The sequence below is a fragment of the Varanus komodoensis genome, unplaced genomic scaffold (genome assembly GCF_004798865.1).
Source record: "Varanus komodoensis strain SLA01 unplaced genomic scaffold, ASM479886v1 scaffold116, whole genome shotgun sequence".
Classification (NCBI taxonomy): domain Eukaryota; kingdom Metazoa; phylum Chordata; class Lepidosauria; order Squamata; family Varanidae; genus Varanus; species Varanus komodoensis.
The window spans coordinates 487,854-511,223 of NW_025335333.1; the positions used below are offsets into that span (position 1 = coordinate 487,854).

The 23,370-nt window shown below is 65.2% G+C and overlaps 1 protein-coding gene across 3 annotated transcripts; it reads right to left on the reverse strand.

Moving 5' to 3' along the window:
* Nucleotides 1-2,266: 2,266 nt before the first annotated feature.
* On the reverse strand, nucleotides 2,267-23,160 carry ECE1 (endothelin converting enzyme 1). 3 transcript variants are annotated; one of them, XM_044421247.1, is made up of 18 exons: nucleotides 23,094-23,160; nucleotides 19,975-20,058; nucleotides 15,961-16,102; nucleotides 15,390-15,593; nucleotides 14,018-14,142; nucleotides 13,178-13,324; nucleotides 12,655-12,720; nucleotides 11,721-11,912; nucleotides 10,700-10,842; nucleotides 10,505-10,619; nucleotides 9,430-9,540; nucleotides 8,468-8,644; nucleotides 8,204-8,307; nucleotides 7,733-7,843; nucleotides 7,281-7,348; nucleotides 6,705-6,895; nucleotides 6,288-6,383; nucleotides 2,267-5,105 (listed from the first exon to the last, which is right to left on the reverse strand). In XM_044421247.1, exons 1-18 carry the CDS (start codon nucleotides 23,118-23,120, stop codon nucleotides 4,929-4,931), a joined length of 2,280 nt encoding a protein of 759 aa, XP_044277182.1. In that variant the 5' UTR covers nucleotides 23,121-23,160; the 3' UTR covers nucleotides 2,267-4,928. The 3 variants fall into 3 exon arrangements, with proteins under 3 accessions (XP_044277182.1, XP_044277181.1, XP_044277183.1); XM_044421246.1 differs by lacking the exon at nucleotides 23,094-23,160 and having other exon boundaries at nucleotides 19,975-20,100; XM_044421248.1 differs by lacking the exons at nucleotides 2,267-5,105; nucleotides 6,288-6,383; nucleotides 6,705-6,895; nucleotides 23,094-23,160 and having other exon boundaries at nucleotides 7,297-7,435; nucleotides 19,975-20,100.
* Between the last annotated feature and the right edge of the window lie 210 nt (nucleotides 23,161-23,370).

A 23,370-nucleotide genomic window follows, 5' to 3' on the forward strand; every position in this document is an offset into this window, starting at 1 on the left:
GAGCCCCGCGCGCGCTCGCGGGTGGGGCGCTCGGGGCCCCGGGGGCCGCCTCCGCGCGGGGGGGGGCAGCGGGGCGCGGGGCCCCTCCCGGGCCTTGTGTGTCATTGCACGGGCGTAGTAACCCCGGGCGGCTCGCCCATTCATCCTGTTCCAGCTCGGGAAACTGCTCGTGCGGCTCAGCCCTGCGCACGTTTGGGCAGAGCGCTGGACGATTCCGCATGGCTCTCGCCGAAGAAAGGCCTACAACTCCCAGCATTCCCAAGCCAGGCTGGGGGATGCTGGGAGTTGTAGGACTTCTGACAGTAACATGCGTAGGATGGTGCCGGCAAGTGGAGGCACGCGTCGTTGCCGCTGCGAGCAGCACTTTCGACCGGGCTTAGGAAGGCGGCACAGAAAAGCAGCATTCAAGGGAGGGAGGGAGGAAAAGGAAACCCGGGTCAATATAACGCGGAATCAAGACGTTGCGATGGCTGCTGGCCGCGGGCTGGACCTTGGGACCTAAGGCGAGCCCCCCCCCGCCCTCCCCACGATCCCCAGAAGGGCGGGCGCCCACAGACGAAACAGTCTCTTTCTCTCCGCTGAGTTCGACAGTGAAGATCTGCACATGCTCAGAAGTACTGTTATAAACCAGGGTGCACACAGGTTTGTTGGGGCCCCTGTTGGAATAGGACTGTGTAGCAGCAGGTGTAGAGATAGCCTCTGAGCATGGACAGTGTACTTCCTTCACTAAGCACAGCACTATGTCCTGCCTGAACTAAGCAGGAAGACTCCTGATCAGAAGGGCGGCAGATAGAAGGCAGGACTCCGCAGGGTGGAGCCCAGGAGGAAAAAAAGTGCCCCTGAGCATGACTTTCTATAGAGCCATGCCTGTTGGGAATGATGGGAGTTGTAGTCCCGCACACTGAGATGGAAAACCCTGCTCTAAAGTTCAGATCTGGCTCTAAGCCGAACACCACGCGGGCGAGCCGGGACCGTTCCATTCTGCACCAGCGACCCATCGCTTCCCTGAGGCTGCCGAGACACAGGTCTGCAGCCTCTCCCACCTCCGCCAAGGCCAGAAGAACGGGGAGAGCCTGCACTCGCACGCCCACGCGCCTCCCCCAAGGGGACTCGCTGCGGGGCCTCCCCAGATCCTGACCCGCCCCACGAAGCGTTGTCCAAGCGACGATTCCCCCGTTGCCGACGCGCACCAGGAGCAGGCTAGCCAAGAAGCGCGAATGTCGAGCAACGTCTGGCTTAGGCTGCCCTCTAGTGTCCGCCGCTGGGTACCTGCCGGGAAAAGCGCCTGAGCCGGGGAAGGGGGCGGCCCGGAGGCGCCCGGGCTGCCCCGGAGCAGGCGCCGCCGCTGGCACGGCGGCCAAGGCGTCTCCTGCCCGGGCCAAGAGGCGCCTTCTCGCCCCGCTCCCTCACCCAACGCAGGGCGCGGGTGGCCCCGCCGGCAGGCGGCTGCAGGGAGAAGCCACCCCTTTGCCGTCCAGGAGATGCTTCAGAGGGGATACAGAGCAATGTCCTGTCTGCTAGAGGTCTCTCAGCTGTTACCAAGCTGGCGCCTTTTCACCTCTCCACCTGGGTGGGCCCCATTCAAATCACCTAGTGGCAAAGACATTTTTTAGGGTAGAGAAAATCCCATTTAGCTGCTGCCTAGTCGGGCAGCAACAATAGGCCAGTGAGGGTCCCGGGTGGCTGCTGGTTTTGGCTCTGGGCCGGGGATGGCAAGTCCCCTCTCTCTCTCTGCACGACCGCAGGCTGCCGGGCTCAGGACTGTAAATCAGTCACATTTACAAAACAGAAACCGTGACCTGCGACAGTGAGTTAGCACTCATTGCACTAGAAAGTGACTGTTTAACAGAAAACAACACAGCCGCCACACGCGTGTTGCTGTTCGGATAACCGCACAGTTGCCCATTCGCTGACTCGTCAAATGCCCAAACGCGGCAGGCTTATTTTTTACAGAGCAACCCGAGGCCTGCGGACCGCCTCCAACCCAAGCCAGCCATAGCGCCAATCGCTCCGGCAGCTTCGCCCCGGCTCTGGGCAGGCCCCTCCATTTTGCTGCCCAGGCCCTTCCCACGGTATGCAAGGCCTTCTGCTAAACGCCCCAACAGCCGCCCGTCTTCCCCGGCTCGAAGACAAACAGGACCCGCACCCTTTCCCCAGGGCCAGGTCCATGGGAAGGCAGCTGCCCGGGCGCAGGGCCAAGCAGGCCTGAGCATGAGCCACGGAGCACCATGGTCGAGGCACACAGACACACGTGGAAGAGGCCCTCTTTTAAATCAAACAAAAGCCTTTTTATTTCAAAATTACAGTCGTCCCAAACCGAGGGGAGATGACAAGAAGGACCGACAGACCAAACGCTGCACTCTTCCCGCGCCCGCACACACAACGGGCGGCCATATTCCTCGCACACCCGTCCCTTAATCCTGAAGTAAGGCGGGCCTTGTAGGCCCAAAGTGAAGCTTTTTCACTCGGTTCCCTTTTTCACTCAGTGCGAGGCGGATGATGAGCTCACCGGCCCCCAGGGCATGGCAGGGCCCGGACGTGGGGGGGGGGCCTGCGGCGCCTTCTCCCCGGCGTGGGGCAAGGAAGCTCACAAACGCACTGCGATGCTCGCCTGGCCGACCTTCCATGCGCGAGCCCTCCTGAACGCTCAGCAGCACATCTGGAAGCCATCAGCACGTTCTCTTTGGGTCCAATTACCGAGAGCAGATGCACAGCTGGGACCGATTTGGCTGTGCCGGGAGGAGCCGCGCAGGAAAACCAGCAACTGACAAGCGGGAGAGGGGCAGCCCCAGTCGGGAAGCGCAGCGCAGCACAGCGCAGCCGTGGCCCCATGGCACGCCCTCCTCCATGGGCCTCCCTCGCCCGGCCGCGCAGGAAGCCCCAGTGCCCCGCTGGGGGTGCCGCCTGGGCTGGATCGCTGGGGTCACTCCTCTCCCGGGCAGCCGGAGCAGGTGCAGCCCGGAAGGCAGGAGGGCTGAGCAAAGGGCAACGAGGGGCCAGGTCTGGTCCCCAGTAGCCAGACAGGTCGCATCGAAGAGAGAAGGCACCCAGAGGCGGCCTGCATGGGGGAAGCAGGGACGCAGCCTCCGTGCAGGAGCAGGAGGCCGGAGGAACCGCCCGGCTGCCCTCACACCGGCCTGCAAGCTCTTTGGAAGGAAGGCCAAGTGAGCCGGGAGATGTCCAAGCAGCGCAAGCCCACCGCCTCGTGCCTCTGGATTTAAACCTGCCTAGGAAGAAATCAAGCCGGAAGATACAACCAATCGATTCTCCCTGCCAAATACGACTGCGCGAGGCATGTTCGGCCCACAGCTGGGATCACAGATCTGGCCCACGTGCCACATGGAAGCCAGAGACGGCCAAGGGCTTGCCATGAGCCCAGCGGAGGATCGGCACCCCGGCGACACCCGCTCGCGAGGGCTGGCGCACCGCTGTCTGGCCCCCCCGCCCAGAGGTCCCGAGACGCGCCGCGCGGCTCGGCGACATGCGGGCGGCCTCCTCAAAGAGCAGACGGTCCCCGCGCCTGTCAGCGGCTGCAGGCCCCACGTTCAGTGCCTTTGAGCGAGGTTCCAGCACCCAAGCACAGATTGGCAGCCTCCGCCGAGGAGCGAGCCGGACCCCTGAAAGCGTTTGGAGTCCCGGAGTCGTCAGCACATGCGCCAGGACCTCCGTTCTGGCCCATCCCGAGGACCTCCGAGCCCGGATCCAACCTGACGGTCTCAGAGCCCCCGAGGCCTTCCCGCACTGTGCTCCAGGGTCACGGGGACTGAGAGAGCTCCTGCAGGGCAGAACGCATTCCCTCTCTGCGCCCAACAGCCTTCAGCAAGGCTTCCGGGACTTCCTGACGGCACCGGCACTCCCAGCGCGAGCGAGGCCAGCGGGGCTGCGAGGGGAGGCCTGTGCGGGGAGACCTCCGACAGGCAGCCGCGCGAGCTTCCGAGGGGCGCGCTGCATTGCAAAGGGGCCCCTCGTCTGGGTGCGGGGGTGGCGAGTGTCACCGGACGCCTCGGCGTCGTGCGCCAGAGGCAAGCTGATGGTCGCAGGGCAGGGCAGAGAACAGAACGTTCCCCACTTTCAAAGCAGAAGGCTGACAAAGGGGGTGTGTTTGGAGATGCTCCCTGCTACACGGGCTCGGCAGAGCGGCCCAGCGCCCAGATTTCAAGTAGTGGGACAGCAGCCCTGCCAGGGAGGAAGGAGTTGGAAGAGCCGTGTCCCCCAGCCAACGGAGGACCTGGGTGAGGACAGGGAGCATCCCAGGGACTAACGCGGAAACGCAGAGGGAGCCGCTGGATACCTGCGTCCTGCCACTTGCCCTGAACCAGAAAACTCTCTCCCTATGTTGCTGTGCAGACCAAAAGTAATAAATATACCATTCTATTCATTTTTATATATAAAAACCTTCAATATATTTCCCCCTAAAATTTCCAGTGTTCTGCAAAATTAAAAAAATAACCCCCCTTATGTTACACGCTTTATCATGTGTGTGCTTATATAAAAAGGCATCCTCGTGTGTCTGGCACTTGACCCACACGAGGTGCCGTTTCTTGGTGGTCCTCCCTTTGGAAAAAGAGGCAGAAAAGCTTGCGGGCCCCGGCCAGGCGAGATCCCTTTTCCCTGCGTGGAGAGAGCATGGCCGGCGGCCTGTCCCGGGCGCTCCCAGAGGGGGAAGCTACGAATGGAAAGCACCGTGGCGGTCCAGGGATCAATTCGGGAGAGCTTTCACAGTGGAGCGGATTCCGGTGGCGCTGGGGGGGGGCCGCGCCGGAGACCCCTTCCGGCCGGGAGCAGCAGGTGGGAGCCGGAAGGCCGACTCCGGCAAGGAGAGTTCCCAGGGTCGCGGTCTGCTTCTTGAAAACCGAGGCAGGCTGAAGGAGCCCACCCCGATCGGCTGAGCTCCGGTTCCCTTTTCTCACGGGGGTGGGCAGGAGGCATCACCAGACCTCGCACTTCCGCAGGGGGTTCATGGGGGAGCCAGGCCGGCACTGGAAGTGCTGGGCAAACTCCTTGGAGTTGGAGATGGTGCCGATGACCCGGTAGCGCGACGGGCTGTGGGAGTCAGTGACCAGTCCTTCGTGCGAACTCTCCGGGGTGCGGACGGAACACCAGACCTGGAAGAGAGGGCAGCAGCTCAGCGGCCTTCACAAAAATGGGGGGCCTGGCCTGGGAGCGCAGGGCAGAGGGCCAAGGCCGTGTGAGCCACGTTTTCCGTGGGTGGGGGGGGGTCCCCATTTCGGCTCTGCATGCGCAGAACCGCTTTCTGTCCGGGGCTGAGGTGGTTCTGGTGGCACATCAGGGGCACGTCCCGGCTGAACCGCAGAGCCGGAGGCCAACAAAGTTCCACACAGCTTTTCTCGCCCGCCACAAACAGCACAGAAAGGCATCTCCGCCTTTCAGGATGGGGGGAAACGGCCCCAGAGGCTGCAAACCCCACAATCTGCAGTAGCGAGGAGGGGGGAGAGGGAAGGGGAGCCATCACCCGGCCCACTCAGGGCCATCCCATCACGCACCGCTTCCCTGGCTCGCCGTGCCCCAGGTGACCAAACCGGAGCGCCTCTTTGTTTAAGGAATTCATGCTGCGGCTCTCAACAAATTCCCAGGGCACTGTACAAATTCCATTAATTTCCCCGTCGCTTGAGAGCTGCTGCTTCGGAGGAGCACGGTGGGCCTGCATGATCCGGCACTGCGCTTTTCCCCGGCCCCTGCCAGAAACGGAGGCTCCCGGGATTCGTAAAGCCACCTCAGAGGCCCCGTTGCACACAGATTCCCTGCAGCGTGACCCATATAAGGAGGCGTGTGAGCTTGAGGAGGGGGATTCCTTGAGCCGTTAGGCGCATTCCAGCATTATTCCCGACTGTCGCCCGACTGAAATGAAAAGGCCTTCAATCGCCGTGAACTTGGCTGTTGGGGGATCACAGAATTTGTACAGCCACGTGTGATGCCCTGGCTAAATTTAAGTCCATTTCATTTCAACAGGTCGAAACATTGGGTACCACCTCGTGTGTGTGCTGAATGGTCGTGAGGCTTTACCGACTTGTAAACATTTCGTTCACCTCCGTTACTTTGCTGTCCGGCACACGCATGCGTGCCCTTCTCCCCAACTCACACGCCTGTGCGTTTCCTAGCCGTCGCCCGTCCCCCTTGTGCCCGAACGCGGACTCTGAGCCGCCGGGTCCCTGCACAAGCGTGGCGTCTGCTTCGAGGGCAACGGCCGCCCTGCCTCCTCCCTCCGGCCGGCACAGGGAGGGACACTGGAAGGGACCCGAGGGGGTGAAGTGGCCGCCTGGACCTACCTGGGCAAACCCGACGAAGAAGAGCTGGTGGTTGTTGAGGCCGAGGGCCGGCAGCGTCTCCTCCTCCCCGTTTTTCCTCACCCAGTTCTGATAGGCCTGCGAGGAGAACACAGCGGAGAGAGTCAGCCCTGCAAGGGGGGGGGCCGAGCCGTGACGGGGCAGAGCATCCCGCCTGCCCGCAGCCCCCTCGGCCTTCCCCTCGGCCTCCCCAGCTGTGGGGCCTCTCGGCCAGCAGGCCCTCCCCATGCTAAGGGACGGCCTTTGCCCCTGCCCAGCCCTGGGGCGAAGGCCCCGAAAGCGCCTCCAAACGAGGTCGGTGGGAGCCGGGGCGCTCTTCGGCGATGGCCCGGCCAGGCGGCAGAACGCCGGCAGGGCGGCGAGGCTCCTGGGAAGCACCCGCACGCCGCTGAGCCTCACCCGGTAGGCGGCCTTGAGCCCCCCGTTGTCCGCGATGTTCTCCCCCAGGGTGTGCTTGCCGTTGACGGCCTCGCCGTTGACCATGTAGCTGCCGTACTGCTCCACCATGCACTCCGTCTGCTGCTTGAAGGCTTCCACCGAGGAGTTCTTCCACCAGGGCCGGAGGTTCCCCTCCTTGTCATACTCGCGGCCTGCGAGAACCGCGGCCGTCAGCAGCAGCGCCGGGGAGCCCGGGAGCTGTGCCCACAGCCGCGGCCACAGGAAGGGTCCGCAGCAGGCCCACCCAGGGGGAGGAGACCGGCCCCCCGGCCCACGGGGGCTTCCCTGGCTCGCCTGCCTGCCTACCAGGGTGGCAAGCCTCACATTGACTGAGAACACGACCGTGTCTGAAATATCAGTACCAAAATATCCGCACAGAAAAAGGCAGGCAGAATTCTACCTGGCAAACCCAGTTAGCAGGAAGAGCCCAGCGGTAATAAGCATGCGGCAAGGGGGCCCAAATAAATATTACGGCGGCAAAGCCTCCCTTCCGCTCTGCGACGTGGGGCAGGCGGGAGGGGAGAGCGAGGCCCTCACCTTGGTCATCAAACGCGTGGGTCAATTCGTGGCCGACCACAACTCCGATCCCTCCGAAATTGAGCGCCCTGCCAACCAAGGGGACCAGTCAGCCACGGCCAGACAAGTCCGCCTCCACTTCAGGGAATCCCTCGGCGCAGGAGTGGCCCGAAAAGCTGCCATGCGGGGAAGGGGGTTCGGCTTGCGTGAGGGCAGACCTCATGTGGGACCCCAGGACGAGGGGGGCTTGTGGCCCCCACGTGAGCGGAAGGGCTGGATCCTGCTTCAGTGCAGTGGGGGGCCAGGCCTGTGCCATGACCCACTCCAACATCTCGTGCTTGCAAAGGTTTCACAGCCAGGCGGACGTGTGCGAAGAGGCCCCCTCCCACCTCTGCAGGAGCCGCTCCCAAGACCCAGAGCGGCAAGGACAAACCCCGGGGGGGGGGGCGGGGGAGAGAGAGCTGCGGTCATACTTGGGGGAGCTCCGGGTGTAGAACGGAGCCTGCAGAATCCCCGCTGGGAAGACAATCTCGTTCTTGGTCGGGGAGTAATAGGCATTCACCGTTGGGGGTGTCATGCTCCACCTGCGCGAAGGGAGGAGAAAGTGCCCTGTGGGATGAGGGGCAGGGCCCGGCCCGGCGGAGGCCCTCCCCCCTGCTGCCCCCTCCGAATCCCCTCCCAGAGGAGGGGCCCAGCTGCTGGCGGAGGGGCCTCCGAACACCCCAGAATCCCACGGAGCCCCACGTCAGGGCCTCGGGCATTTCTGCGAGCAGCAAAGCCGACTGGGCATCTGTCCCGCTGCTCTTACAGCATCACCCGCGAGCACCTCACGCCGGCCACGGCCTGCCCGCCAGCGAGCCGGCTGGTGCCAGAAACAGGAAGCCAGGCCGGGCGGGGAGCCGGGTCTCCCCCAGCCGAGCTGCCCTGTGCCAGCTGTGACTTACTGGTCACGGTTGGGGGGCTTCCGGAGCTGGTCAGCTGCCACACGGGCAGAGAAGTTGAAAAAGTGCATGACGTTCTCGTAGTATTGATCGGGCGTGGCGTCGTACTGCCGAGAAGCAAACCTGGTCAGACGCAGGCCAAGGTGGCAGGGACTGGGGGGCCCCCGGCCGACCCCCAAAGACAGCCCGGAGCAAGCCTTGCCAACCCGGGCCCTCCAGACCAATCCATTCCACACCGGGCGGCCGCCTTCCGCACCACACACTCACGTCACTGAAGACTTTATCCAGCTCTTTGGGGTCCATGATGAACTTGGGGTAGCCAATCATGTTGTAGATGGCATCAGCCTTCTCCCGGGCAGACCTCCGCGTCTCCTCGTCCATCCACCGTAGGCTCTCCAAACTCTCCTCAAACGCCATTTTGATCTCTGAAATCATTTCCTCGGCCTAGCGGGGAAGAATGAGGGATCTCTGCAGGAGCCTCGGACAGAAGGATGCCCTCGGGAGCAGCCGCACAGAAGTGAGAAACGAGGGGGAGCGAAAGCGAGGGCAGCTTTGAGACGGGGTTCTAGCGATACACCCCAGCGCGCAAGACGCTTCTCGTGATGAAGTCCTGGCCAGCGGCCGAAAGCCCTTTGGGTGGCTCGGAAATATTAAAAATGTCAACCTACATTACAGAGCCATTCGGACCCCTTGCCCAGCTTCGGAGCTTCCCCTGGTTGCAAGCACAGTTGTACCGGGGAAGGCTTTGTTCTTTTCGGAAGGAGCGCTGCTCTTCTGTTTTTGTTACCATTTCGGTTTAGCTTGACTGCCGTGCGTGGCCTTGGAGGATTCCAACCGGGAAAGGCAGCCACGGAGTAGGGGACGGGGGCTTGGGTGGACTGGAATCAAGTCCCCACTCGGCCATGCAGCTCCCCAGATGACTCTGGGCCAGGCCCTGACTCTCGGCCCAGCCTACCTCACAGGGCCGTTGTGGAGATAAAAGCAGAGAGGCGGCGGCACAGGCAGGCCTGGGGTGATGATGGCCGCGTTTTCCTGGGCCGAGCCAGCCTGGCCAAGGCAGCTAAACCAAGCTCCCGAGCGTCACATGATCTTTCAACGGGCCACGTGTCAAAGAGCAGAAAAGGCGCGTTTCGTGGGAGCCTGGCAGGTGGGGGGCCCTTGTCCTAACGCACGAGGCGACGTGACGCCGCGGAAGGGAAAGAGGAGGCACTTCGCTTCGCGTCGCTTACGATGGCCTTGCTGTCCTCGGCGAAGGTGGCCCTCACGAACATGGCGCCCAGAGCGAATCCCAGGTTGAAGTCCGTGTCGCTGATGCAGTACTTCCAGCGGGGCGAGCAGGTCTGTCGGGGAGGAGGGTGCGCGGCGGTGAGCGCCGGGGAGGGCCGACCTGGCCCGGGTCGGGCCCGGCCCCGGGCAGCAACGTGGAACGAGCCCTCCTGCCCGAGGCCGGAGCGGCCCCTGCCTGGAGCGGAGCCGTCAGAGTGCTCGCACCCCCTTCCGACCACCTTGGGGGAGGCAGCCGCGGTGGCGGGCTGAGCGTTGCTGTCCAGCACGTCCGCAGGGGACCGGGCTGGGGACAGCTAGACTGGGCCGCGGGCCTACGACAGAGGGTCCCCAGGCCGAGGCGTCGCCTGGCCTGAGCAGCCGCCCAGCACGGCTGGCAGCGGCTGCTTGCCGTCCTCCCGCTGGCGCGATTTCTGAAATCCCGAGCACCTGCTGGGCCAACGGACCGCGAGCGGACACTTCTGAGCTCAGGAGAGCTCCCGGGGAAGCGGGGGCAGCGTGGGGGGGAGGCGAAGTGGCTACGCGGGGGGGTGGCCACGGGAGGGACTGGGAGCTTGCATGATGCTCTGGCAGCATTTTCAGGGCTGCAGAGATGGAAGAAATGGACCACGGGGCTCGGAAGAGAAACACGCACGGTCCGAGCTGGCAGCAGAGGGCGCTCTTGCCACGCCGCTTGTGGACACGGCCCCTGGGCCACGGATGGGCGAGGAGGAGGAGGAGGAGGAGGAGGAGGAGGAGGAGGAGCCCACAGAGATGCTTCCCTCCAATTTCGGGGGGGGGGTGGAGGGGAGGGCCCAGCAACTCCTGCGCATCCCCACCCCCTCCCTCCTGTGACGTTGCATGACAAGGCCACCCGCAAATCAGCCATTTCCGTTCCTGGAGGAGCCTGCGACTCCCGGGCACATCCAGAGGAATTTCTGAGCGACTTCCAAGCCAGCCCAGCGCTGGCAGGAAAGATCCTGCCTGGAACTCCAGGCAGCCGCCCAAGCGCGTGCCCCAGCCCAGCGCCGGCCCCCTCACCTTCCTGGACCCGTACATGGACTCCAGGAACTTATCCTCGGCGTCTTGGAACCGATGGTCCAGGAAGCTGACGCCTTTCCGCACCAGGTGCCAGATCATGTAGTTGTGCAACACGCTGCGGGGACAGCACACGGGTGAGCGGTTCTCTCGCTGGCCGTGGCCCCGGCCCCCCCCGGCCCCCCCGGCCACACTCACTGCCGCTCCGTGCTGAGGATGAGGCTGGAGACCTGCTCAAGGTACTCCTTGGCATACACCACCACCGGCTCCGACTCGTTGATCTCCGTGGTGTAGAAGATGGCGTTGAGCAGGGGCATCCAATCGACGGCCGGCGCAAGGCTCTGGGGCAGGAGACACGCAGGGCGGACCTGTTCTGAACGGCCATCACCTCGGAGCGTTTCGAGGTTCGATCTTCCTCTGTCTGGCCGCTCTTATCTGCGCAGCTGCGCTGCTGAGCCACTGCCGGGCTGCCCTTCGCAGAAGGCAGCGCAGAGACGGGCACGATCCCCGTGGGCCGAGGCCTCGGCTCCTCCCGGGAACAGGCAGGGCGGCCGTGGGGCCAAGCAGCCCATTCCGGGACTATTCGCTGCGGGCGCTCCCCTAAGAGGCCGTGGGGGGCGAGTGACCGCGGTGGTGCAGCCCCAGGGAGAGGGGGCTCGGCCCTCTGCGCTGCACACACAACCCCTGGGAAGGCCCAATCTGGCCGAACGAGGACAGGCCGGCCACTGCTGTCCACACCTGCTGTTCCTCCTGCCCTGGCGTGGAGGCACGCGCTCGGGGGGCTCGGCGTTCGGGATTTCTGTCGGCGGACGAGGAAGAGCAGGGGAGCGTGCCCCGTCGCACCGCAGGCGAACCCCGGCCTGGAGCGCTGCTCGGCAGGAAGCCTTGCCCCCAGAGGCCTTCAGGGCCTCCGCCCAAAGGGGCCCCTCGAAGGCGAGGAGCGTTTCCACGACGCAGAGCACGAATCGCACGTTCCCGGATCTCCCGTGAGTGTGCACGCGCGGGCGCCGGAGGGCTGACCCCGGGGCTGGGGGCGCTGGGCGAGGCCCCCTCCGTCAGGGGTCGTCTCCTCTCCACCCCCACCTGCTTGCTCCACAGGCAGAGCCGGGCAGCCGTGCGTCTCCCGCGCCTCCTCCGCCCGCCCTGCGGCCTGGGCCAGAGGCAGAGGAGCTGCTCGGGGGTCGCTTGGCCCCCCACCGCCGGCCGAGCGCTTCCTCACCTTGAGCTCCCCGACGGGGATTTTGTGGTAGATCAGCTCCTCGTCTCGCCGCTTCTCCTGGGGGACGGTGATGTTGGCCAGGGCGGTCTCGAAGTCCAGGACCTGCTGCATCTGCTGCCGGATGGCCGTCTTGTTCTCCCCCCCGAGCAGCACGCTCAGCTGCACCATGAAGTCCAGGTAGCCCGTGAGGACCTGCAGCCGCAGGCGAGGGCAGGCGTGGGCATCGGCGGAAGGCCGCCACAGGAGGGGGCGAGAGACGGGTGGGAGGGGGCGAGAGACGGGTGGGGGGCGCGCGCCACTTCCGTGTCCCCCAGCAAGGTGCGGGACGCTCTCCACAGGCGTGGGCACAGCCTCACTCCAGGGGCGCAGGGCCTCTTCCAGCTCAGGGCCGGATCTGCCTCCCAGCAGCTCTGGGGCTGCGAAGCGGGAGGGACGAGGGCGCCGGCAGCACCTGGCTGGAAGGGCCGAGTGCCGGTCCCCACGCCTTAAAGGCAGGAGGGTGGGAACTGCAGAAAGCAAGAAACCGTTGGGGGGGGGGGGCACCTGGTGGACCGGGAGGAGGGGCCCGGACTGCCAACGGCTCCCCCCACACAGAAGGCCCCCCACCCAGGGAGGCAGCAGCAGGGGACGGTTCTCCTCGGCCAGCCTCATCCTGGCTCAGGGCCGTGTTCCAGCTTCCGCTTCACTGAAGCGTCTGCTTCTGTGGCCGTTCGCCTGCCTCGCAATTGGCGGCACCTCTCTCGCCGTGCGGCGCTTTGCAAATTCAACAGGCAACAGCAGAGCCAAGCATGGAGCCCGATTTTACTCGGCAAATCCCTCTGGAAATGCGCCATTTGGCTGCGACCGCTGAGGCCAGGTGAGCGAAGGGGGGCCTGCGCTTGTGTTAAGTGGGGTTTCGACCGAAGTGGGAGCAGAAGGAGAGCCCGGCACATACCTTCTCGTTCTGCGTTTTGTTGAGATAGTAATCTCGGGACGGCAGCACCAGTCCGGACTGGTCGACCTGGAACGGGCGGCGAGAGCGCGAGCAGCGGGGTGAACGTGGCGGCAGAGCGGGCACAACGCAAATTCAACGCAAATTCAACGCACAATGCAAATTCAACACAAACACGGGGGGGCAGGGCAAATGCCACCTTCCACCCCAGCCCCTCCATCGCCATTCCACTTTAAAAAAACGTATATCATCCATAGCGTTTAGGGGACTGGGCAACATTTCCAAGCGACCCTCTGTGTCTCTGGCTGGAACGTATGTCTCCAAACTGGCCTTAGCAAAGCAGATTCTAAACAAACCCGGCAGAAGTTCGGTTTTGTTGCGGAGCCAAAGGTGCCTGCAAAGGGCTCAGGCCAGGAGCCAGGTCCCTGCGCTGGGAGGATTCCAGGTGCAGCTCGGGGGGCCTGCCGTGCCCAGACGCCCCCGCAAGCCCCCCCCCCCGGCCCGGTCTGTGCCCCCCTGCCCCCACCTGGATGATGTTGCGGCTGGAGTTCTTTGAGTCGGCGCTCACGTAGATGGCGAAGAACGGGGAGGTGTGGTAATGGGCCACCATCTCCAGGAGCGTCTGGTTGAAGTCCTCCACATCGCTGGAGTCGTTGAGATGCCAGCCGCCGAGCTGGGGGGACCAGAGGGAGAGCCAGAGTCCGCCACGGCCCCGCCTGAGCCACGGAGAGGCCGGCCGGGCAGGTCTGGAGGAGACACCCCCAGGGCCGCCTGTCCCCGCACACAGGGAGGGCCTCTCGTTCCTCACCGGGGCCAAAAATGGCAGCGTCAGTAAGGTTTGTTTCTGATACTGGAAGGAGATTGCTGTAATAATAAACTAAAAAACAAGAAACCGAAACCTGCCAGATATTTCAGGACGCCTACGTGCACCGAAGGTGGCACTGGAGTGCGGTGTCCTCTTAACCTCTCTGGCACGGAATGGAGATCGGGGCTGCTGGCACCTGCCCTGCAGAAAGGGGGGCCTCCCTCCGATCCCTCCCCCCCCTCCGCCCCCGTGTGGCATTTCTTCCGAGTCTGCAAGCCTGTGGAGGCAGCGAGTCTCCTCCTTAATGGATTCTCAGTCCACTGCTTCGGGAGGCTTTTTGGTTGAGGAATGGCAGGGAAATGCTTCAAAGAAACAGCCCCAGAGGGAATCGGAGCTATAAACCCCCCGGTGACCTCCAGGGCTAACGGCAGAGCAGCTGAAAACGTGCAGAGGCCAGCCGCGGGCTCCCTCCTGCAGCAGCAAGGGCGTAGCATGCCAGCCGCTCTGTCCGCAGGAACCGAGCGAGGGCACTCTGCCCCCGTCCCCGGGGCCCTTCCGTACCTTCTGGATCTGGTCCGCCAGGGGCTTGGCCTTCAGCTCTTCGATCCTGGTCTCGTTCATGCAGGCCTGGTAGTAGCGCTGCACCTTGCACTCGGCCTCGCTCAAGGCGGCGGCCGTGGTGTTCTCTGGGGGGGGGCAAGAAACGCGGGTCGTTCAGCCCCCGCCCTGCCGGGAGGCTTCTCTGGCTGCCGTGCCCCCACCCCGTCTCCCACTCAGTCACAGGCCAGGGAGCGGGAAGGGCTTCCAGGCCTGGCGGAGGAAGCCTCGGCTGCAGCGGAGACTGCAGCGCCGTTCTGGGGCGGCCCTGCCCCGGCGCCAAGCCCTCCTCCGGGGGCCTCTCCTGGGAGGGGCATCTGGAGAAGTGTGGCTGCGCAGAGGGTCGCCCCCAACTGCGGGTCGCTCTCCCCAGCGGCGAAGTGTGCCCAGCAGCCGCCCGCTCCCCTTTTTGGCTAAGGGCCTCCTCTAGGCATCTGGGGGCACGCAACAGAGCCAGTGCCACAGCGATGCTCTCGAGTCGCCTCATCTATTCCGACGGCTTCTCTCTGGCTGTTTTAAAGTGCTTTTGACTGGGTGTGTGCAAGCCTTCAGAGCAGGTTTCGATCCTCCCCTCCTCAGGGGCTGCCATTTCTGTCACCCACCCGGAGACCATGAACTGTGGGAAGCACCGAAGCGAGTGGGAGCGCGGCTGGCGCCCCGCCTGTCACCCACGGCCGCCTGGGCACGGGGCGGCAGTGGGGGGACCGCGGGGGCCGGCAAGAGCCCGCTCCTCTCCTGCACACGCGCGGCCGGCGTGTGGGCTCACCGCTACAAGCAGCAGCCTTCAGGCCTGAGCCAAGCAGACCTGCTGCGGATGCTGGGACGCTTCTCCCAGCCTGGCCGGCGCTTTGGCCTGAGCCTGCAGGCAGCCCAGCCGTGGCTGGAAAGGGAGGCAGGGGAAACCCCCCAAGGCGGGGCAGGCAGAAACCCAAGACAAAGGCGGCTTGTCTGGGATGGAGAAAGGCCGATAAGGCAAACAAAGGAAAGGGACCCGTTGCCATGGCGACCCGAGCCTGTTTCCACTCAGCTGGGCTGGGAAGAGGCACTCCAGCCGATGACTGACTGACGGAGCTGCCCAGAGCGGCCCCTTCACACACACCCCACGCGCTGGGGGGGATTTTCGCAACTCAACCGAGCGGAGGGGAGAGGAGAGCGAAGCGCTTCCCCTCCGGCGAGTGCCCGTGCCCTTTCGCGAGCCCCCTGCCACCCAGGAGACGCTCCGGCCAGCCGCCCAGGGGGGCGCTCCGCTCGGGCCTGATCCGGGCCGCACCCCAAGAACGGGCAGCCCGTGGAAGCGTTCCGGCTGCCGGCACGTGCCCCCCGCGCCCCCACTCACCCAGGAGGTGCTTCAGCTCGGCCTGGTTCCGCTCCCACAGCTTGTTGAAGGTGCCCCAGCGCGAGTGGCCGTCCGGGACGGGGTTGGCCTTCATCCAGCCGCCGCAGGCGTAGCTGAAGAAGTCCTCGCAGGGGTCCACCGAGCGGTCCAGCGAGCCCAGGATGGCGCTGGTCACCGAGATGCAGGACTCCGTCAGGCACGGCCCTGCGGGGGGAGGACGGGGCCGTCGGCACTGCGGGGGCCCTCGCCCCAGCCGCCCTGCTGCCCCCGGACTCGGCGGGGGGGGGGAGAGATGGCAGAGGGGGCGCCCGGGGCAGCCCGGGACGGAGGGACGGAGCCCCCTCCTCGGCGAGGGGCCGGGCAGACTCTGGGGCCCACGGCTGCACCCTGCGCCAGCCCAAGGGCCGAGTGCAGCTTTGGGGAGGCCACCGGGTCCCTCTCCAGTGGGGGCGGGGCCAAGGCGGGGGCGGGGCCAGCGCCTCCGCATGGGGAAGGGGTGCCGAAGCCGACCGGCGGCCGGGGAAGGGGCGTAGGGGGCCCGGGGCCGACCGGCCCAGTGCCGCTCACTCACGGGTGCGGAGCTGGAAGAGCAGGACGAGGGCACAGGCCAGGAGGCCCACCAGCAGCACCGTCGCCAGCACCAGCAGCCCCTTCTCCAGGCGCGTCCGCTCCGCCCAGCAGCCCCTGCTGCCCCCCGCCTCGCGGAAGTTCACCTGCGGGGAAAGAGCACGGCTGAAGCAGCGTGCCAGCTCGTCGGGCAGCCCCGGGGTGGCTCTTGCCACCCGGCGTGCGAGCAGCTTGGGGGAGCGTGAAAGGCTGGCTGCCCCCCAGCCCCCATTCACCCCGGTCAGAAAACGGGCCCTCCACAAGCCCCTCGCCAGGGACCGGACCCCCAGGGCCGCAGTGAGGGTGGAGCCAAGGCCCAGCCAAGCCGCAGATGGCAGCCGGCTGCTCCGTGAGCAAGCCCAGATGAGGGCACACCTGGCCCGCGGGCAGCGGGGGCACGTCCCCTCGGGCTCATTAGGCCAGCTGTCGGGGGACAGTGCCCCCCCGACCAGGCAGGGTACTCTGCAGGCAGTGGGGAGGAAGGGAAGTGCCAGGGAAGGAAGGGGAGGCTTCCTCGGGCGAGCACCCCCTTTCCGCCCCGGGCTGCGTGCCCCATCGCAAAGCCCCACGGCGGCAGGAAGCGGCCTGCTGGCCAGCTTGCTCCCACGGAGGGCTTTTCTCAGGGAAGGCAGGCTGTGCGCCTGAAAAGGCCCTCTGGGACCTCTGCAGCCGCCAAGGGGCAGGCCGGCCCCAGAAAGGCAAAGAGGTGCCCTGGCGGCCCCAGGTGGGGCGGGTCTTGCCGCTGCCGCAACGCAGAGGGCCCCACATTTGCTGGCGGGGAAGGGCAGGATTGCTGCAACATGCAGAAGGAACAGAGCAAAACTTCCAGCCACTCCGCGTGGGGCGGAGGAGCAGATGCGACGGAGGGTGGGGCAGCGGGACCGCAACCGAACGACGAGGAGGACGCTTCTTTCTCTTCCCGTAAGCCACGATTTCTCATTTGGCCAAGAGGGCGCGGACTTTCAGCCCCGCACACAGGGAAGGCTCCTGGCTTGTGCCAAAAGCCTTCCTTCCCCGTAAGAACCGGTCCCGTTGCTTGCCCCAGCTCCGTCTCCATCTGGGCTGACACCCAGATTCTTCCGCTATTAATTCGCGTCGTTCCGACTGCTGCCGAAGCCTCTTGGCTTCCTTTCCCGGCATTTGGTGTCCTCTGTGGCGCTTTTCTCTCTCTTTAACTGCTAGCGATTGTTTTTAACTGTTGTCATGATACCAGCTGTTCTGGCCCAGGCACCTGACAAGAAGCCAGTGCCGGGCTTGCGGACGAACGTCTCAGCAACGAAAAGGGGGGCGGTTTGCACGGAGCGCGGCAGCGGCTTGAAAAAGGCATTCAGCGTTCAGCTCCACACAGGCAGCTACCTGAGCAGGTTCTTTGGAGAAGCTGACTGCCCTTTGGCAACTGTTTTCATCCCTGTCCTTTTGCCTGAAGAGGAAAGCAAGCAAGCAACTCCGAGGATAAAGATTTGGTTGCAACAGGGGGGCTGGGCTGTGCCAGACAAAAGATGCCGCGGAAGAGAACGAGTTTTTCAAGCCAACACCAGAAGATAAACAGAAGGAGCAGCGAGCCAAAGAGAAAAGCAAGGGGGCATTTCCATCAGGGGCGAGGACAGGGATGAGGGCTGGCCCAAGAGCAGTGGCTGGGCCGGGGGGCACTCGGCTCCCTCCTTCCGGCAAGGGCCGTGTCAGGATTAAAGTGGCAACCGGCAGGGCTGTGGACAGGGCGGGCCACGAGCCGCTCTCGTTGTTTTGGGGGGTGGGGGCAACTGGCAGGCCCAAGTGGGGGCACGTGAGCAGCCCCGACTGGCGGCGGGACCCTGGTGGGTCTCCTTGGCTCGGCTCCCTGGATCCCAGCCCGGTTTCTCCCCCTCCGTCTGCGCCGCACGAAGCACCAACACGGTGCCCAGCGGGAGGTGAGTCCGAGCGAGTCCGTGTGGCCGGCCGGAGCACACGCCCCCTGCACACGCGATGGGCAAGCGGCGTTCTGCTCCTGCAGACGTGACGTGCGGCTGTCCTTCGCACAGAGGAGCTGCCGGCACTCCCGAGCATCCGTGCCCTTCTCTCGACTCAGCTCACTTCCCGAGCGAGCGCGGGAAGGAAGCCTGGCATGCGAAAGAGCGCCAGATTCTGGCTAGATCTGCGCCTCCCGAGGCCAAGCCATGTGGAGGGTCACAACTCCCATCGGCCTCAGCCAGCACTGGCAACACTGAGGAATGGTGGGAGTCGTAGCCAAACATATCTATCCAGAGGGCTGGAGGTGCCCCCCCCCCCGGTCAGGCGCATCACGGAGGCCGGCAGCCACCTCCCCCATGCGCAGATTCTGCCAAGGGCAGCTCCTTCCACTTGGTTTGTCCGTCCAGCTGGGCCAGGACTGTATCAAGGGTTTTCCACGTTCTTGGAGCGGCAAAAATGAAATAACTGCGTCCTGGGCAGAACTGAAGATAGCCATGTCGAAACCAGGAGTTCTTCAGAGAAGTGCAACTCCCGAGTTCTGTTTTAAGAAGGGGCGAGGGGGCGGGGGGCATGCTCGGCAAAGCACTGACAGCCACAGGGGGCCGTGGTGCCTGTCCAACCACGCAGCTTGCGGCCAAGTCCCTTCAGCTCGTATCTCACGGCCAGGCCGTCCTGGGAGAAGCCCCCAGGGACCGGACTCCAGGCGCGCTGGTAATCCCGGCCTCCACCCCCAAAGCCCGCACGACCCTCGTGGGGAGCGAGCACCCAGAAGCCACAATGGGATCGGCCCAAACAGGAAGCCAGCCAAACTGAACAGGAGTTTTCCCAGCAAATACCTCCCCGCCCCAGCCCATTTCCTGCTTGGCCCGGATCCACGCAGGCTCGCAGCCCAGCTGCCCGAGGTGCCCGGCGCACGCTGGGTGGGAAGGTGCGTTCGCCTGGCAAGGGATGCCGCCGCCACGGCAGGAGCCGCCCCCGGCTGAGGACGCGCGGTGGAAAGGGGAAAAGGCTGGGGGCGTTTGACTGGGGATGAAAGAGGAGGGCCTGGGACCCGCAGGGAAACAGTGAAGAGAAATCACGCTCGCAGCATTTGGAACGACGCAAAGCTGGCTTCCCCGGCCAGGAAGCCTTTTACACCTCTGGTGGCTGCTAACTCAGGAAAGAGCGCTGTGGGGAGCATTCGAGGGAACTTGTGAAGGGATCGGCAGGAGGCGACGGGGAAGGGCGGCCCCTCCAACTCTCCCCAAAGCTCCTCCAAGGCACAAATGCAGCACAGGCCAAGGGGCAGGCACTGCCGAGGGATGGCACGGCCAGCCAGGGGGCAGGAGGCTGATCTGCCCCACGGAGCTTCTGCAGCCCGCCAGCCCGACGTCTGCTCCAGCCCAGGAGAGCAGGTGGGCATGCCGCTTCGCAGCCACACGCAAGCCGGCCGGGTAGCGCAGTAACACCCGGATAATGATTCCCAGACGTTGCAACCAGACCGCATCTGTTCCCAGTAAGGGAGGAGATTCTCTGCGTCTCCATGGGCGGCTCTGCACAGCTCTGACGTGGACCGCCCCGCTGGGAGGTTGTCCGGGGGCCGCCGCTCATGCAGCACCCGCCGTCGTGTGCCTGGAGGGGCGCTCCTGACAGCGAGGGGATCTGGGCTCTTGGCCTTCTGGAAATCCCCAGCTGAGGCACCGGGGAAAAGAGCAGCGATGCAGCTGCCACCAGCTATAGCTAAGCAGCCAGTCCTCAAGAGGACAGCTCCAGGCTCTCACCGCAGAATCAGGAAACCAACCTGAAAGGATGTGCCAGGCGAGGGAGCAACCAGAGCAAGCTTGTTTGGCAGGCTCAGTGGGAACCGGAGCACGTGCCCCCAAGTCCCAGTAAAACACTCCCACCAGCACCCCAGGCCCCTGCCAGGCCACCACTCGACAGCAAAGGGAGCAGGGCGGGAACCTGCTGGGCCAGCGGGACACCACCCGGCTCCACGCCAGCGGGGCCCTCCTCCCAGCCCCCCCGGCCACCCCCACTGCCCGCCAGCGCCTACCTGGAACCCGTCGGGGTAGGCCTCCCCCTCCATGGCTTCCACCAGGTCCTCCTCGTCCAGCGTGGCTCGCTTGTACGTTGACATCTGGAAAGCCAAGTGCAGGACAGACTCCCTGAGCCTCTCCATGCCTGCAGAGGCCGCCGGGGGTCAGCCTGTTCTCCGGGGGCCGGAGCGCCGCACAGCGCCCGGCACGCTCATCCCACCGGCACGGCCGCGGAGCCCGCAGGGAGGTGTCCCGCCCCCCCACGTGGGGCTTCCACAGCTCCTTCCCGGGCTCCCGGGAGCGGGGACCCGCGGCTCCTGCCAGCCTCTCCTGGGCACAGCAGCTTTCCGGCAGCGTCGGGTCTGAAGCCGCAGAACAATCGCGCAGGGAGAGCCCCACCGCAGGCCCGCCCCGTCCCAGAGGATGGGCGGGGGGGGGGGGGACGGCGCATGCCACCTCCCTTGCTTATGTAAACTTTCCCTTTCCAGCCTTTGAAGGCCTTCACCCCCCCCCCAGCAGCCCAGGGGGGGCTTCGCCGGAGAGAGCGCTGGCGGCTCTCCACAGCGGAAAGCGACGAGGGTGCCTGAGAACAGGAAGCGTGAGGAGGGCAGGCGGGCGCCGGCTCGGGAAGCGGCGCCCCACGGCCGGCTCGCACCCCCCAGGCCTCCGCGTCCTCAGCCGCCGCTCCAAGCCCCTCCACAGGCGGCTCCCAGGCCGGCTCGGGCACAGGCAGCAGGGGGCGGACGGTCTGCCCGCGCGACACGGTAAGACAAGAAGCGGGGAGCCGCGTCACCCCACTTCCCCGGCCGGTGCCAAGGGGAGGGCAGCCCGCCTCGAGCGCCGCTGGGCCGGCGGCAGGCAAAGGCGGCCCCCCAGGAGCCGCTGGGCACGCAGCACGGCTCCGCTTCAGGCAGGGCCGGGCGGGCCCCGCGGGCCCCCGTGCAGGACGGCAAGCGCGACCGGGCTTCGCATCTTCGGCACACCCGAGGCGGTGCGAAGGGCCGCCCGGCCCGGCCTCCCCCCGGGGCACCCTCCGGATGCGCCATGGGCCAGCTCCAGGCACCGGGTGGGGAAGCTGGGCCACGGGGGACACACCTGCAGTGGAGCCGCCGCGCACCTGGGCGCACCCCCCCTCCTGCCGCACATGCGCCCGGCGCCCCGCTCTGCCCGACTGCCGCAGCCCAGAAGCCTGCTCCCGCTCGCCCTTCTCTCCTCTTCCCTCCCAGCCACTTTTTGTCTTGTGTCAAGTCTCTTGCATTTGCTGGCAGTGACCGGCACCTGGTCACTGGGGAGCATTTTGGCGGTATAAAAATGTGAACGGGCAGCAGGCCCACATGCTGGAAGAGAAGCTGGAATGCAGAGCCGTGCGCACAGATCCAGCAAGCTCAGGTATACTGCTGCTGACCACGGAGGGTCTGCTTCAGGCCACCTGGGTCTGCAACTGCAGGAAAATCCTTAAGCGGGGCAAGGACTCCACTTGGGCAGCACAGCTCAGCCCCCGCTCAGGATGCGACCTCACGATCCCTCCATAATCCAAGAAATCTGGCCCTCAGTTCCACACCCTCCAAACAGCCCTCGGCTTCGGGGGACAAGACTCTGGTCCTGCAGCCGCTGGCGTCCTCACATTTCGAGGGAGTGAAGGGAGGGTCTGGTTACGCCATGAAAGCCGATCCGATCGGCGTGGTGGGCCGCTCGTGTTACTTGATCGACAACCAGAGGAGAGGAGGAGAGGAGAGGAGAGGAAGAGAAGCTCCGCGGAGCGCTCAGCATCTGACGCAAGTGGCGAGGGGAGGCCCACACGCTCTTGGCACCGGCCCGCGGTAAAAAAATACACACAGAAGGGAGGGCCACGCAGCACACGCTGTGTCACAGCGCGTCGGAAGCGCCTGCATCTCTCACCCCCTAATCCCTAATCTCTCTCCGTAGCGTGGTCAAAGATAAACTCCCTTTCAAACAGACGACTTCTGAAGCCGTAAAACATTGTTCTGGGTATGCTCTCCAAGGTGGCGAAGGCTTTGGGCGCCCTTCCCCCTGCTATGCACCCTCTCTCGTGCGCGCACGGGTTTTCCCACACTTAGGTGGGCGAAAACTCACCTGCCACCCACTCACCGGGCTGGGGAAGCTGCACCACGGACCAAAGGCCGCTGCTCCTCACGCCTCCCCAGCCGAGGTGCCGTCCCGCGGCCTCACAGCCCTCCCCCTGGCTCATCCTCCGCAGGGAGCACGGCCCCCATGAGAGCTGCCACCACCCCCCCAGTAGCCTCTGCTGCCCGGCCGTCCCGGCCTCGCTTCCCTCTGCTGCCTCGGGATGCCGGCGGCCGCTTCCAGTCCAGGGAGGCGCACTGTGGGTCACAGCCCCGAGCTGCAGCGAAAAGGCTCAGGCCGAGGGAGCGAAGGGCGCTGGCCACCCGCCCGCCTCCCCGGCGGAAAGTTCCACTGGCTCGGAGCAAGGCAAGCGTGGAAGGGAAGGCCGCGGGGGCCGTGCACGAGCCCCGGCCAAGGAGAGGGCTTGCCGGGAAGCGCCGGGCACGCCGAGCTCTCCAGCTCCTGAGCTCCGGGCCGCTCAGCGAGCAAAGTTCGGCGCAGGCCCGGGAACGTCTCGCGTCCTAGCGCAGGCTCCGCCGTGGCATGCTCCTCTCCCACACTCTCAGGGCACCAAGCCCCGCAGGCCGGCCGGCCCGGCCCCGGTTCCCCGCAACGTCAAACCAGGAGCGCTGTGACGGGGAATTCCTGCAGTTGCGAAGGCAGCCGGGCATGGGAGCCTGCTAGCTCGTGGCCTCCGGTGCTGAAGCCCCACGGCAGTGCGGGTCATTTCCCGCAGAGCCCCACACGCACCCAAGGCCACATGTGGCCTTGCTCACACACTAGCCTCGGGGACGAGGGAAGCACCCCGCTGAGGCCAACAGCCGGCCCCGTGGCTTCCTCGCACCGCACCTCCGAAATGGACCTTTCCCCCGGAGAAGGAGCGCTACCCCCTTCCCATTTCGGAAAGGCCCCCGGCACAGCCCAGCACGGCCCCTGCCCTATGCACACTCCCCCAGCGGCAGGGCTTCTCGCCCCCTCCCCAGCCAGGACAGGGCTCGGGAATGGCCCGGACTGCTCTGTCTCTCGCAGGCGCGCCAGACTCTGCTCCCACCTCATCCTGAAGAAGCCTGCTGGCCATTACCGGGGCCGCTGGAGACCCAGCCCGATGTCCACCCGCAAATATTCGGCAAAGCCACGGTTCCGTTGAACAAGAGAGCTGTTTTTCAGAGCTGAATATTTGTTTTTTCAAGCAGTCCCTGTCACTCTCCTTTCTTCCTGTTTTCGTTCAGTTTGCTTTACGTTCTCAGCCGTGGGCCGACCCCGCGTTCCAGGACAAAAGCCAAGCAAAAAGTAATCACTGAGTTGCTCACATTTCTAGGAAATTTACG